This window comes from Anthonomus grandis, chromosome 10, assembly GCF_022605725.1.
Source record: "Anthonomus grandis grandis chromosome 10, icAntGran1.3, whole genome shotgun sequence".
NCBI classification, from domain to species: domain Eukaryota; kingdom Metazoa; phylum Arthropoda; class Insecta; order Coleoptera; family Curculionidae; genus Anthonomus; species Anthonomus grandis.
In genome coordinates this window covers 2,475,493-2,491,575 of record NC_065555.1, presented here as the reverse complement: position 1 = coordinate 2,491,575, position 16,083 = coordinate 2,475,493, and the positions used below count along the sequence as shown (strand labels likewise).

Sequence of the window (16,083 nt, the reverse complement as noted above, 5' to 3'; positions counted from 1 at the left end):
CAAAGGTTCTTTTCACTGAACCAGTAAGCCATGCAGACTATTCTGAAGGTAAAGCAATTGAAAACAGTAAACAAGTTCAAAAGCGCCTTTTGATCAGTGCAAGCTTGTTTATCATATCTTTTGCTTGCTGCGGCTATATTAAAAGCCTCAATATTAGATAATGCATAAATATTTTAGACAACTATATCAAAAGCGTCACTTTACGAGCATTTTTACAACATTTAATCAAGAACTTCTTAATAATTTGTTACCCTTTCTAATTTTTCTTACTTAATTTCTTTATTGTTCCCTTTACTTTATTATTTTATTTTCCTTATTTCTTATAAAAACCAAAAAACAGGCAGTTTTGGCCATTTAAGCTTAATGAATCAAAAGTGCACATAGTCGCGTTTCGGCTCCCAAGCCATCTTCAATCCCCTCCAAAACAAAAACACGCATTTAAAAAAAAAATAAAAAATATATTTAAATAAAAGAGTTATTAACATAAGCCACGTGCCTGACCCTCAGCTCGCTGGAGTACTGCTCCTGCCCAATGAGCAGCTGCTGGATCTCCTCCAGAGTCTTCCCTTTGGTCTCTGGCATATTCCGAACAATCAAAATGCAACCAATGAAACTGCAAAATGAGAAAAACAGAAAAGGATACGACATCGATCCGGTCTGGTCATAAAAAATCTGGAAAATCTTGGAAACCAACGTGCCCATAAGCACTGAGAACGTATCGGCAATACATAAGGCCTTCGCTTTTACATTGGTGGGAAATAGTTCACTGAGTACCGTCACCATACCGAACGACAAACCTATGCTAAACATGATGTTATAAGTCACTAGGGCTGTAATAGGTAGCCAGAAGAACAGTTCAGTGTTATAACCGTAATCTTTTAAGAAGAAAAAAATTGCAAATCTAGTACGGCCAAAGAACACCCTGCTGCAGACAGAATCAGCAACATTCGCTTCCCGAAGCGATTTACAACGAAAAACGTTGCTATCACCACAGCGACCAACTCCACGGTACAATAAATGATCACAGAAAGGGTGGCATCGATGCTACTGCTCACCTCTTTGAAAATACTCTTAGTATAGAACATGCACAGGTTCGTTTCACTGAACCAGTAAGCCATGCAGACTATTCTGAAGGTAAACCAACTGGAAACAATAAACAAGTTCAAAAGCGCCTTTTGATCAGTGCAAGCTTGTTTATCATATCTTTTGCTGGCTGCAGCTATATTAAAAGCCTCAATATTAGTTCTTGCATAAATATTTTAGACAAATATATCAAAAGCGTCACTTTACGAGCTTTTTTACAACATTTAATCAAGAACTTCCTAATAATTTGTTACCCTTTCTAATTTTTCTTACTTAATTTCTTTATTGTTCCCTTTACTTTATTATTTTATTTTCCTTATTTTTTATAAAAACCAAAAAACAGGCAGTTTTGGCCATTTAACCTTAATGAATCAAAAGCGCACATAGTCGCGTTTCGGCTCCCAAGCCATATTCAACCCTCTCCAAAACAAAAACACGCATTTAAAAAAAAAATAAAAAATATATTTAAATAAAAGAGTTATTAACATAAGCCACGTGCCTGACCCTCAGCTCGCTGGAGTACTGCTCCTGCCCAATGAGCAGCTGCTGGATCTCCTCCAGAGTCTTCCCTTTGGTCTCTGGCATATTCCGAACGATCAAAATGCAACCAATGAAACTGCAAAATGAGAAAAACAAAAAAGGATACGACATCGATCCGGTCTGGTCATAAAATATCTGGAAAATCTTGGAAACCAACGTGCCCATAAGCACTGAGAACGTATCGGCAATACATAAGGCCTTCGCTTTTACATTGGTGGGAAATAGTTCACTGAGTACCGTCACCATACCGAACGACAAACCTATGCTAAACATGATGTTATAGGTCACTAGGGCTGTAATAGGTAGCCAGAAGAACAGTTCAGTGTTATAACCATAATCTTTTAAGAAGAAGAAAATTGCTAAGGCCAGTACGGCCAAAGAACACCCTGCTGCAGACAGAATCAGCAACATTCGCTTCCCGAAGCGATTTACAACGAAGAACGTTGCTATCACCACAGCGACCAACTCCACGGTACAATAAATGATCACAGAGAGGGTAGCATCGATGCTACTACTCGCCTCTTTAAAAATAGTCTCAGTATAGAACATGCAAGGGTTCTTTCCACTGAACTTATTAGTCATACAGACAATTATAAATATGAAGCAAGCCCGCCTGTTACTGGAGACAGTAAACAAGTCCAAAAGCCCCGTTTGATCGCTAGTCCTTTCTTGTCTTACGACGGCTTTTGCTATAGCATCCATCTCCTGGTCAACATCCTGTTTTCCCCTTAGTATTTGTAAGCTCTCCTTAGCTGCTTGGAAATTCCCTTTTTTCGTGTAATAGTAGGGAGATTCTGGCACCAGCCAGAATCCTACCATGTGTATCAGAGGCAACACAGCACACAAAAGACTTGAGACGAATATACTGAAAAAGGAGCCAATGACGTTAATAAACAGTGTGCCAGTGATCGCTGCTATCGCAATAGTAGCAGTCAAGAATTCCCTTATCTTCGGATCAGATATCTCTCCTATATACATCGGTAACACTGTGTATAAAGCTCCCTCAGTGGAACCAATAATGAATCTCAACCCGGTAATCTCCCATATGCTAGTTGAGAACGCTATGCCAATGAAACAAATTGAGACCCACGGTCCTATCAGTAGAATTGTGTATTTTCTACCGATCTTGTCCACCAAAAGGGCGGCAATGATGGCTCCAGGGGGTGCACCCAGTAAGGGAGCAACGGCACACCAAGATCCTTCATCGTTGGTGGTTGGTATGGTTGAGTTTGGTGAGAGGAGTTCTGGTAAGAAGGGTGAGGTCCATCCCAAATTGATTCCGGAGCATAGGATCGAGAAAACACCTGTAATGAGATTAAGCGTTACTAGGTGATCAAATCACTTATGTAAATTAATTAAATTTATTTTTGTTGGATCATTGGTTAATGAGAGATGATTCATTGAAGTTTGCGTCACATTAGCAGAGCTTTGCTTAGGGAAGCAGAGGGTTTTTGGCAGAAATACTTAAAATGCTTGTAAAAGGCCAAATAATTTTTCGAAAATTAATAATGCTTGGAAAGAATCAATATTTCAGTAAACTGCTTTTGAAGAATCAATCATCTTTCAAGGCACTTATAAAAATCTATATTTTTCTTCACAACTTAGAATACATTATTCATTCAATCGACTAAAATCAATATCACTCAACTACTTAGAAAGAATCAATCTTGACTTAATGTGTGCAGAAAAATCAATTTTTGACTTTACCACTACGAAGGAATCAAGCTTAACTAATATAAATTACTCAATATTTAACTTTTTTTTCGTGCAAAGACTGTATATTTTGCTTCACATTTTTTAGGCAACTGATTAGAAAATCAATAATTTTCCTTTAGATTTTTATCAATGGAGCAAATTTATAATTTATTTAAGTGTAGGGAAAAAATTTAAAAAAATAGATAAATCTTTAGATCAACTACCAGCAAATAATCAATTTTTTATTCAACTACTTGAAAGAAATCAACATCAATAGTGAAAATATGAACAAATTAATCTGTTCATCAATATCAATAAATATCAAAAAAACTAATCATTACTACTTGAAAATATCCATATTAATATCAAATGCAACGGTCTAAAAAAAATCACTCTTTTCATGAACTACTTTGAAGATGTTGAAAAGGAAAGCATTATTTTGTTTAACTGCTTGAAAGAATTTAAAGAAATTAATATTTTACTCAACTGCTTGAAACAATATGAAGAGAATCATTTTTTTGATTAACTACGCGAGAAGAATCAATATCACTATTAAATGTCAATGAAAAATAAAAAATCGAATGAAAAAATCAATTCTTTGTTCAACTGCATGGATAAAGTAAATAAAAATCATATTTTTAATTAACTACTAAAAAAGAATCAATATTGCTGTCAAATTCTTGCAAAAATTATACTTTTTATCAACTATTTAAAAAATATAAAAAGAATCAATATTTTACTCAACTACTAGGCAAAAAGCAATATTACCTTTAAATGCTTAAAAAAAATTAATCTTTTTATAAACTACTTAGAAGAATATAGAAACAATCAACAAGCAACTAATAGTAGCTTCAAAAATCAATATTTTCATCACACAGTTGATGAAAATTGAATAGAAGCAAGAATATAAAAATAATCAATTTTTTTACTTAACTACTTAGAAAAAATCAATAATACATGCTTAAAAAATATTCTTTTCATCATCTGCTTGGTTTGACAAAATCAATATTTTACTCGACTGCATGAAAGAATATGAAAAAAATAAATTCTTTGCTCAACTGTTTACAAAGAATTAACATTACTATTAGATGATTAAAAAAATAATCTTTTTGATCAACTACTTATAAGAAATCAATATTACTATCAGTTGATTAACAATATTTATCTTCGCGTCAACTACTTGGAAAAAGAATTTAAGAAAATTAACATTTTACTCAACTGCGTAGAAGAATATGAAGAAAATGAATTTTTTGCTCAATTAATTAAAAAAAAAATCAATCAAAAAACTAATCATTTCTACTTGAAAAAATCAATATAACTATCAAATGCAACAGTCTAAAAAAATCACTCTTTTCATCAACTGCTTTGAAGATGTTGAAAAAGAAAAAAATGTTTTTGTTTAACTGCCTGGAAAGAATAAATATGACAATCAACTTTTTGGGAGAGTTTGAAGAAATTATTATTTTACTTAACTGCATGAGAAGAATGAATATAACTATCAAATGTCAATGAAAAATAAAAAATCGAAAAAAAATCAATCCTTTGCTCAACTGCATAGATAGATAGATAGACTGCAAAGATATTAAGAATCAATTTTTTAATTAACTACTAGAAAAGAATCAATATTACTTTAAAATTCTTGCAAAAATTATTATTTTTATCAACTGTATAAAAATACAAAAGAATCAATATTTTACTCAACTACTAGGCAAGAAACAATATTACTTTTAAATGCTTAAAAAATCAATCTTTTTATAAACTACTTAGAAGAACATAGAAACAATCAATTTTTTGCTCAATTATTAAAAAAAAAATTAATCATTTCTACTTGAAAAAAAATCAATATAACTATCAAATGCAATGGTCTAAAAAAATCACTCTATTGATCAACTGCTTGAAAAGAATCAATATAACGATCAACTGTTTGAAAGAATTTAAAGAAATTAATATTTTACTCACTCAAATATGAAGACAATGAGTTTTTTGAATAACAATGTCAATGAAAAATCAATCCTTTGCTCAACTACTTGGAAAAAAAATCAATATTACCATTGCAAAAATTAAATCTCTTTATCAACTGCTTTGAAAGATTTTAGAAAATTAATTTTTTCTCCAACTGCATAGATAAAGGTTTTAAGAATCAATGTCTTAATTAACTACTAGAAAAAAATCAATATTACTTTAAAATTCTTGCAAAAATTATTCTTTTTATCAACTGTTTAATAATACAAAAGGATCAATATTTTACTCAACTACTAGGCAGGAAGCAATATTACTAATAAATGCTTAAAAAATTATACTTTTTATAAACTGCTTAGAAGAATATGAAAACAATCAATTTTTTGCTGACTGCAGTTGATTACAAAGATTTATTTTCTCATCAACTACTTGGAAAAAAGAATTTGAAAAAATCAATATTTTACTCAACTGCGTAGAAGAATATGAATTTTTTGCTGAATTACTTAAAAAAAATTAATATTACTTTGCTTTAAAAATCAATATTTTTATCACACGGTTGATGAAAATAGAATGGAAGCAAGAAAACAGAATCAATATTTTACTTGGAAAAAATCAATAATACATGCATAAAAAATAATCTTTTTATCAACTGCTTGGAAGAGTTTGATAAAATCAATAATTTACTCAGCTGCATAAAAGAATATGCAAAAATCAATTTTTTGCTGAACTACTTGAAAAACATTAATTGTTTAATTAAATTTTTATAAAAAATCAATTCTTTGCTCAACTATTTACAAAGAATTTACATTACTCATAGGTGATAAAAATAAGTAATAAAAGGTGATAAAAATATATCTTGTTGATCAACTACTTGGAAAAAATCAATATTACTAATTAAATGCTTAAAAAATCAATCTTTTTATAAACTGTTTAAAAGATTATAAAAAAAATCAATTTTTTGCTGAATCAGTTGATTACCAAGATTTATTTTCTCATCAACTACTTGGAAAAAAAATTGAGAAAATCAATAATTTTACTCAACTGCGTAGAAGAATTTGAATTTTTTGCTCAATTATTTAAAAAGAAATAATATAACTATCAGATGATTAAAAAAAAATTATTTTCTATCAACTACTTGGAAGGAATCAACATTAATATTAAATGCTTAAAAAATCATTTTTTTTATCGATTTCTTAGAAGAATTTGAAAGAATCTATCATTTTCTCAACTACTTGAAAAGAATCAATATTACTCTTTAAAAATCAATATTTTTATCACACAGTTGATGAAAATTGAATAGAAGCAAGAATATAAAAATAATCAATTTTTTACTTACCTACTTGGAAAGCATCAATTGTTTAATTAAATTTTTATAAAAAAATCAATTCTTTGCTCAACTACTTGCAAAGAATCAATATATATATTAAATGCTTAAAAAATCAATCTTTTTCTAAACTGCTTAGAAGAATATGAAGAGAATTTATTTTTTGCTCAACTACTTGGAAAAATTCAATATTAGTAAAAATTGCTTCAAAAAATCAATTCTTTGCTCAACTACTTGCAAAGAATTAATATTATTATTAGTTGCTTCAAAAATCAATATTTTCATCACACAGTTGATGAAAATTGAATAGAAGCAAGAATATAAAAAGGATCAATTTTTTACTTAATTACTTGGAAAAAATCAATAATACATGCTTAAAAAATAATCTCTTTATCATCTGCTTGGAAGAGTTTGACAAAATCAATATTTTACTCAACTGCATTAAAGAATATGAAAAAATCAATTCTTTGCTCAACTATTTACAAAGAATTTACATTGCTCATAGGTGATTAAAAAAATATATCTTGTTGATCAACTACTTGGAAAAAATCAATATTAGTAAAAATTGCTTCAAAAAATCAATTCTTTGCTCAACTACTTGCAAAGAATCAATATTACTATTAAATGCTTAGAAAATCATTTTCATTACACAGTTGGTGAAAATAGAATAGAAGCAAGAATATAAAAAGGATCAATTTTTTACTTAACTACTTGGAAAAAATCAATAATACATGCTTAAAAAATTATCTTTTTATCATCTGTTTGGAAGAGTTTGACAAAATCAATATTTTACTCAACAGCATGCAAGAATATGCAAAAATCAATTTTTTGCTGAACTACTTGAAACGAATCAATTGTTCAATTAAATTTTGTAATTAATTAAATGAAAAAAAAATCAATATTAGTAAAAATTGCTTAAAAAAGTAAACTTCTTAGAAAAGTGTAAAAAAATCAATCATTTAATGTACTACTGAAAAAAAAAAAATTTTTTTGTTCAATTACTGAGTCTCACATAGAGAGAGTTTTATCAATTTTTAAAAAAATCTATTCTTTGCTCAACTACTTGCGAATAATCAATATTACTATAAATTGGTTGAAATAGATCAATGTTTTCATCATTTTAGAAAAGTGTGAATAAATCAATCTTTTGATTAATTGCTTTGAAGAGTTTAAGAAAATAAATATTTTACTCAACTGCATAAAAGAATATGTAAAAAAATCAATTTCTTAGAGGAGTGTGAAAGTATCAATTCGTTAATGAACTGATGAAAAAAATCAATTTCTTGCTGAACTACTTAAAAAGTATCAATTGTTTAATTAAATTTTTGAAAAAAAAATCAATTCTTCGCTCAACTATTTACAAAGAATTTACATTACTATTATATGATTTAAAAAAAATATATCTTTTTGATTAACTACTTGCAAAGAATCAATATTACTATAAAATGCTTAAAAATATCAATGTTTTCATCATTTTAGAAAAGTGTAAATAAATCAATCTTTTGATTAATTGCTTGGAAGAATATACAGAAGAATCAATGTTTTCCTTGAGAGGCATCAATCTTTCTTCTATCAAATCTTTGAAAAAATCAATGTTCCTTAAATACCTAAAAAAATATCGACTTTTCTAAATTAAATAATTAACAAAAAAAAAACTAAATTGCTGCCTCGAAGAAGCTTAGTTAGACATTGACAACAAACAAACAAATCTGACCTAACTGTTTCGACAATCTATTTAATCCTCAGGAAAAGGACCAATGGCTTAATAAAAACATGATGAAATTGTGTATGTAAACATTGTGCAAATATTTACCGGCAATCGTAGCGAAATACTGAAAAATGTATTCTCGATTATAATTAATTAGACGCACCGTCATGACTCTCTGTTATATTACTGGCGGCAACACATCAGTCATTAGCAGAGTAAAAATCTTTTGAAACAAATCCGAGGTTACCTTTTTGTTGTATTTATAGTAACTGGAACGATATCTTAAGTAAATTTGCACTCCAATTGTTATATTATTTATATACAAGTATATAAGTTTGGGTGAGGGTATGGAACGTTTTTAGTGCATCAGACAATTTTAGTGCTTTTCTAAGGCACTAATTTGTGCACAGATCTTTAGGCCAATTGGATCAATAGTTCACAATCACTTTAGTGATTATTTAGTTAATAAAGACTGTTCGTTTCGTCACAATTGATTTTCGATGCTGAAGGTATTTTTCTCCCACTGTTAAGTAAATCTTCTCCGGTTTACATTTGATTATTTATGGCATGTTATTCAATAATATCTTGTATAAATATATACGTATTATAATTGTTTAATTTTTTACACTTTGGGGTTGATATTGTGACAATAGAAAGTTCCCAGGCGTAAGAGAGATAACAGCAAATACGTTTTAAGTACGTTTAATTTATAGTCGTTTAAATTGATTTTTTTAATAAAACTAATACCTCACTAAAATATATATAAAACTCCACCTAAAAACGTCACAAACTTAAAAAAAACATCATTTGTGGTTCAATACCAATGACAGGTTACATACGCCAGTGATAGACAACGAATTTGCATTTAGTGAAATATATAATCGATTGCAATCTAAAAACTAATAAAATTGCAGTATTTGGTTACATTACTCACCTCAAATTCCTCTAAGATCACTTGGCAACACTGCAGCCTTTCCGAAATATCGAATGACATCTGACAGCTGACAAATGACATTCTATACGTACAGTAGTCACGTGAAAAAGAAAATCAATGACAAACAATGACAAAGCCTTTGTGACAGCTGATGTCTCTCGTTCTCTCACTCGCATTGGTCATCTAGCACGTCCACGTGACATTTAATTTGTTTACGTGATTGGCAACGTCGGAACCAAACAGTAGACAATGACAGCTGATAACCGACACTAATTGTTTTGATAATAAAAATGGATAATTAATTCCAGGCGCTTGCCCAGGTGGCACTTGACTTTTGGCATTACATCTGTCAAATGTTTCTATCCATAAGACAGTAGACGTTTGACAGATGACAGCTCGGGACTACAATACCCATTTGGCAACATCGGAGCCAGTTAGTTATTGGAGACCGCTGACATTTTTCTTCTTCTTCTTCTTCTTCTTCTTCTTCTTCTTGCTAAATGATAGCGACAATTCTCTCTTGCACATACATCTTTTGACAACATCGGAGCTAGTCAATACATGCGACAAATGAAATCTGACAAGTGACAATTGTTTTGGTCTTTAAAGTGGTTACTTCATTACAGGCATTCGACCTATGCTTTTATCCATAGATATGTACAAATATACTGGACGGATAATAACTGACATTTCTTTCCTTCTCTTTCTTTTGAATTTTCAACTCCTGAATCTAGAAAACCTACTTGACAACGTCGAAGCAAGTCATGACAGCTGACATTTCCCTTGTTCTTCTTCTTTGATGCTTGAGCGACTTTGCTAGGCCTAAACTAATAAATAAATCGTCCTCCTAAAATATTTTTTACACTATACACTGTTTTTCATGCAAAGGCAACATTGCCAACAACTGACAGGTGACAACTGACAACTCTCTCGTGCTCTTTCCTCGTTGATATGAAACCGTCCAACCATAGATCAAGTAAACACAACTGGCAACGTCGGAGCCGATCATTAGAGACGATAAATGACAGCTGACAACTGACAATTACTTCCTTTTAACTCCTCAATCTTCGCTTTCACATTATTTATATTATACATTCACAAATCATGTGATTTTTGATATTCAAAGTGAATTTTTGATTACAGGCGCTTACCCAGATGACATTTAACTTTTTGCATAATACCTGTTGAATATTTCTATCCATGAGCCCAAGGACACTTGACAGGTGACAGCTCGGAACAAGAATACCCACTTGGCAACGTCGGAGTCAGTCGGTCATTACAGACAACTGACCTACAAAAAAATGTCTCTTCTTTTTCTTCTTTTTTTAGGATAGGGGACAACTAACAAATCGCTTATACTTTCTCTTGCACTCACATTATAAAACCTTCATAATAATGATATATAAAAACATCATCATAATAATATAAAATCAAATAAATCAAACCCTTTGAGCATTGATCAAGTGTAACACAACTGGCAACGTCGGACCTAGTCAGTAGATACGACAGATGACAGCTGACAAGTATTTCCTTTTCACTTATCAACGTTTGCGTTTTCACTTCATTTATATTTTACTCAATAAACTTGATTTTGATATTCATAATTGAATAATATAAGTGAATAACTAATTCCCCAGGTAAAATTTAACAGCTCGGAACAAGAATACTCACTTGGCAACGTCGGAATTAATCGATCATTATAGGGCCACAGCTGACATTTGTCTTCTTCTTCTTCTTCTTTAACCATAGAGCGATTTTTCTGGTCCTAAACCAACAAATAAATCGCTCATTAAAAGACACTTTTGACAGCATGCATTCTTTCAAATCACTAAGCCTACGTCTAGACAGTTTTTCATGCAAAGACCCTATTGTCAATAACTGATAGGTGACAAATGACAACTGACAGTTCTCTTGTGCTCTCCCTTGCACTTACTTCTTTGTAATTTTGCTATATTATTATTAATGTAAAATCGAGTCAACTCTTTACATGATATTTAATTTATTTTTAAATAGTGGATCACGTAATATGAAACTCTTGAAAAATATATCAAGTGAACAGACTGGCAACGTCGGAGCCAACCACTAGATAGGACAGGTGCTTGCCCAAGTGACAATTGACGTTTAGCATGACGTTTGTCAATTAATTCATTCTATCCATGACATTTCTTTCATTTTCCTTGAATTTTTCATTTCAAAGTCGCGAAAATTTTTATTAATTAAAATATCCGCTTGGCGGCTCTGGAGTTAATCCGTCATTAGCGACAACTGACATTTGTCTTCTTCTTTTTCTTCTTCTTTGAATCTTGAACGATTTTTCTGGACCCAAACCTTGAAAAAATGTGTCGTGCATTCTTTCGGATCAGGTGACACTATGCCTACGTCTAGATATTTTTTTACGATAACAATATTTGACAGATGCTAAATGACAGCGACAATTCGCTCTTGCACATACATCTTTTGACAACATCGGAGCTAGTCAATACATGCGACAAATGAAATCTGACAAGTGACAATTGTTTTGGTCTTTAAAGTGGTTACTTCATTACAGGCATTCGACCTATGCTTTTATCCATAGATATGTACGAATATACTGGACGGATAATAACTGACATTTCTTTCCTTCTCTTTCTTTTGAATTTTCAACTCCTGAATCTAGAAAACCTACTTGACAACGTCGAAGCAAGTCATGACAGCTGACATTTCTCTTGTTCTTCTTCTTTGATGCTTGAGCGACTTTTCTGGGCATAACCTAACAAAAAAATCAATCCCCTAAAATATTTTTACCCTATACAACGGTTTTTCATGCAAAGGCAACATTGCCAACAACTGACAGGCGACAACTGACAACTCTCTCGTGCTCTTTCCTCGTTGATATGAAACCGTTCAACCATAGATCAAGTAAACACAACTGGCAACGTCGGAGCCGATCATTAGAGACGATAAATGACAGCTGACAACTGACAATTACTTCCTTTTCACTCTTCAATCTTCGCTTTCACATTAGTTATATTATACATTCACAAATCATGTGATTTTTGATATTCAAAGTGAATTTTTGATTACAGGCGCTTACCCAGATGACATTTAACTTTTTGCCTAATACCTGTTGAATATTTCTATCCATGAGCCCAAGGACACTTGACAGGTGACAGCTCGGAACAAGAATACCCACTTGGCAACGTCGGAGTCAGTCGGTCATTACAGACAACTGACCTATAAGATTTCTCTTCTTTTTTTTCTTTTTTTAGGATGGGGGACAACTGACAAATCGCTTATACTTTCTCTTGCACTCACATTATAAAACCTTCATAATAATGATATATAAAAACATCATCTTATTAATATAAAATCGAATAAATCAACCCCTTTGAACATTGATCAAGTGAACACAACTGGCAACGTCGGACCCAGTCAGTAGATACGACAGATGACAGCTGACAAGTATTTCCTTTTCACTTACCAACGTTTGCGTTTTCACTCCATTTATATTTTACTCAATAAACCAGATTTGTATATTCATAATTGAATAATATAAGTGAATAACTAATTCCCCAGGTAAAATTTAACAGCTCGGAACAAGAATACCCACTTGGCAACGTCGGAATTAATCGATCATTATAGGGCCACAGCTGACATTTGTCTTCTTCTTCTTCTTCTTCTTTAACCATAGAGCGATTTTTCTGGTCCTAAGCCAACAAATAAATCGCTCATTAAAAGACACTTTTGACAGCATGCATTCTTTCAAATCACTAAGCCTCCGTCTAGACAGTTTTTCATGCAAAGACCCTATTGTCAATAACTGATAGGTGACAGATGACAACTGACAGTTCTCTTGCACTTACTGCTTTGGCATTTTGCTATATTATTATTAATGTAAAATCGAGTCAACTCTTTACATGATATTTAATTTATTTTTAGATAGTGGATCACGTAATATGAAACTCTTGAAAAATATATCAAGTGAACAGACTGGCAACGTCGGAGCCAACCAATAGATAGGAAAGGTGCTTCCCCAAGTGACATTTGACGTTTAGCAAGACATCTGTCAATTACTTCATTCTATCCATGACACTTCTTCCATGCATTTTCCATTTCAAATGCTGCGACAATTTTTATAAATTAAAATACCCACTTGGCGGCTCTGGAGTTAATCCGTCATTAGCGACAACTGACATTTGTCTTCTTCTTCTTCTCTGACCCTCGAGCGATTTTTTGGTCCTAAACCAGCAAATGAACAACAATTTTTTGAACGCATGCATTTTTACGTAACATTACTCCTATGTATAGACACAAACAGTCAAACTGAGGTGACAGATGACAATTCTTTTTTGTCCTCTCTAGAACTAGGAAACCCACTTGGCAACGCCGTGGCTAGCTAGTCATTAATGACAACTGACATATGACAATCTTCTTCTTCTTCTTTGATTCTTGATCATATTTTCTTGTCCTAAACCGACAAATAGGTTAAAAGCCTTTTTCGACCTCACGCATTCTTCCGGATGACATGGTGCGTTGACCCGCCAGATGGCGCGGATAGCGCGAACGGTGTGGGCCGCGAATGTCGCGTATCGTCTGCATGGCACGGCGTATCTCGTCGTCTCTCTTACGTACGTTGGCTTGTCCATTAAAATAACGGCGTATCAAGGTCTCTCCGATGTGTATTCGACGTCGATGCATTGATTTATAAACCTCCACCGGAGGCTTAAAGAGGCATTTATAGGCCCGGGACGTCACCGACTATTATTGGATCGGATCGCGCACCGTTCCGGTCTAAAATCTATGCGGAATTGATAAAGGGGACTGTACCGCAAGCGGTAGATGTGTAAAAGAAGAAGAAGAGACAGTTGCAGAGCTCTATATGGTTCATAGGGTATTTGACAGTGGCTTGAAATTTAAACTGTGGAGATGATAAAGAAGGTTCAACTTCAAAGACGATGATCATGTACGGGTTTCAATTTTCTTGCATGCTATATCTTATGAAAATTCACACGTTACCAACCTGACAAACACAAATATTGCATTTGGAGTTAAAAGATTAGAATCCGCTTTGGGAACGTTTATCGGTCATTAAAGGTGCACTCGAGATTACGTTAAAAATATTTGTTTAATTTTATACTGAAAATATTTGGTTTAGTTGCTCGTAGTTCCTAGGGTCTATATTATTTGTCATCTGTCATCTGTCATTTGTTTTTGACAATTGCCTTTGACGTTGCCAAGTCGACAGTCATTTTGAGCGTGAAAAGCAAGTGGTTGGGTTGGGAAGGGGATATATTTTAGCTAGTTATGGTAATAAATGATTGGTATTTTTACAGGTTTCTGCAACAGATCCGGACTGTGGAGTGAACGCAGTGGTAAACTACACCCTGGGAGACGGTTTCGAGAAACTGCGGGAGTTCAAGGTGCGATCCGACACCGGGGAGATCTGCATCAGCGCCCCCTTGGACTACGAGACTAGGAACGTGTATGAATTCCCTGTCATTGCCACCGATCGAGGTAAGCAATGACATTTTAAATAACTGAACATAAAGAGAGGGCGAAAGAGAGAGAGAAATTGAATTTTAATGCAGTAAAAGCGCACAACTCACACAAGTTGTCGGAAGCCCCCTTAATTCCACATCATTAGACGAGTAACATTTCAAAGCTAAATAATAAGTTGCATACGAATACGCATTCTTGTAGCTTCTCTCGCCACAAAGAGCGAAAATGTATAAATTCAGAAATCCTGAAAGGCCCGAGTGGTGTTCGTTTCTGCCGTTATCCGTATGGGCTCCGGCTGAAGGACCATAAATCTGAGTTTTCAGTAAAATGTGTTATTGGTACCGAACGGCTTTGTGTGCCCGTGTTGGGGACAATTTACGGTTTTTTTTACGAGTTATTGAATCAGCAAAGAGTGTTTTATTCTCTATTTTAACATAGATCAAATCTCAATTGACACAATTCCAAAATGCTTGAAACAATCAATTGTTACACCCAAATCGGGCAGCTCGAATTTAATCGAAAACCTAAATGTTAGTTCTTGTTCTTTTTCTGATCATAAGAAATTGTTATTTTATATAAATTATGCCACCAAAGAATATAAACCAAAGATAAAATATATGATTAGCAGCATTGATTATAAAAAATTTGTGTATAAATTTAAACAAAATATTCAAAATGTAAGCATATCATCATTTCAGGAACTGACCGATTTGATCCAGAAATCAAAAAATGAAGCTCAACGCATTAAATCACTTAGGATAAGAGAAAATAATACATGGATCAATGAGGAGGTGCTAGAAATGATGAAAAAACGCGACTTTATATACAAACGAAAAATAAAAAACCCTGGTAGTGCGTTATATGATCAAGAATTTCGTACAATTAAAAACAAAATAACAAATAAAATAAAAGCATTAAAAAATCAGTATTTTCGCAAAGAATGGGAACATGCAGGCGACAGTCAAAAAAAACAGTGGCAATTTATAAACAAGTTTTTTAAAAATAAATCAAACACTACTCAAATAAATTCTCTTAACTTAAATGGAACAATTATAAAAGAAAAAAAAGATATTGTTAATTGTTTAAACAAACATTTTTCCCAAGTCGGAGAGAGTATTGTTAATAAACTTGTAAACCAGACTCAACATATTGATGACGAAAATATATTTGATGAAGTTAACTGTGATAGTATGTTGAATGTTTCACCAACAAATTGTGATGAGGTTTGTGAAATCATCATGGGATTAAGGCGGAATTGTTCTCCAGGCGAAGATGGCATAACAGTGTTGGACATAATTAATTTAAAAGATTATGTTATAAATATATTAGCGAAACTAATAAATAATGTCTTTAACACTGGTG

At 32.4% G+C, this 16,083-nt stretch overlaps 2 protein-coding genes across 3 annotated transcripts in view; one reads left to right on the top strand and one right to left on the bottom strand.

Moving 5' to 3' along the window:
• LOC126741222 (protein dachsous) overlaps positions 1–16,083 on the top strand; it is a 409,897-nt gene that overhangs the window by 335,393 nt on the left and 58,421 nt on the right. The window contains exon 3 of the mRNA XM_050447593.1: positions 14,556–14,736. Coding sequence (XP_050303550.1) covers positions 14,556–14,736 — 181 coding nt within the window. The remainder of the gene's footprint in view (positions 1–14,555; positions 14,737–16,083) is intronic.
• Positions 438–8,570, bottom strand: LOC126741226 (facilitated trehalose transporter Tret1-like). 2 transcript variants are annotated; one of them, XM_050447599.1, is made up of 3 exons: positions 8,415–8,570; positions 1,926–2,927; positions 438–839 (listed from the first exon to the last, which is right to left on the bottom strand). In XM_050447599.1, exons 1-3 carry the CDS (start codon positions 8,476–8,478, stop codon positions 463–465), a joined length of 1,443 nt encoding a protein of 480 aa, XP_050303556.1. In that variant the 5' UTR covers positions 8,479–8,570; the 3' UTR covers positions 438–462. The 2 variants fall into 2 exon arrangements, with proteins under 2 accessions (XP_050303556.1, XP_050303555.1); XM_050447598.1 differs by lacking the exon at positions 438–839 and having other exon boundaries at positions 1,524–2,927.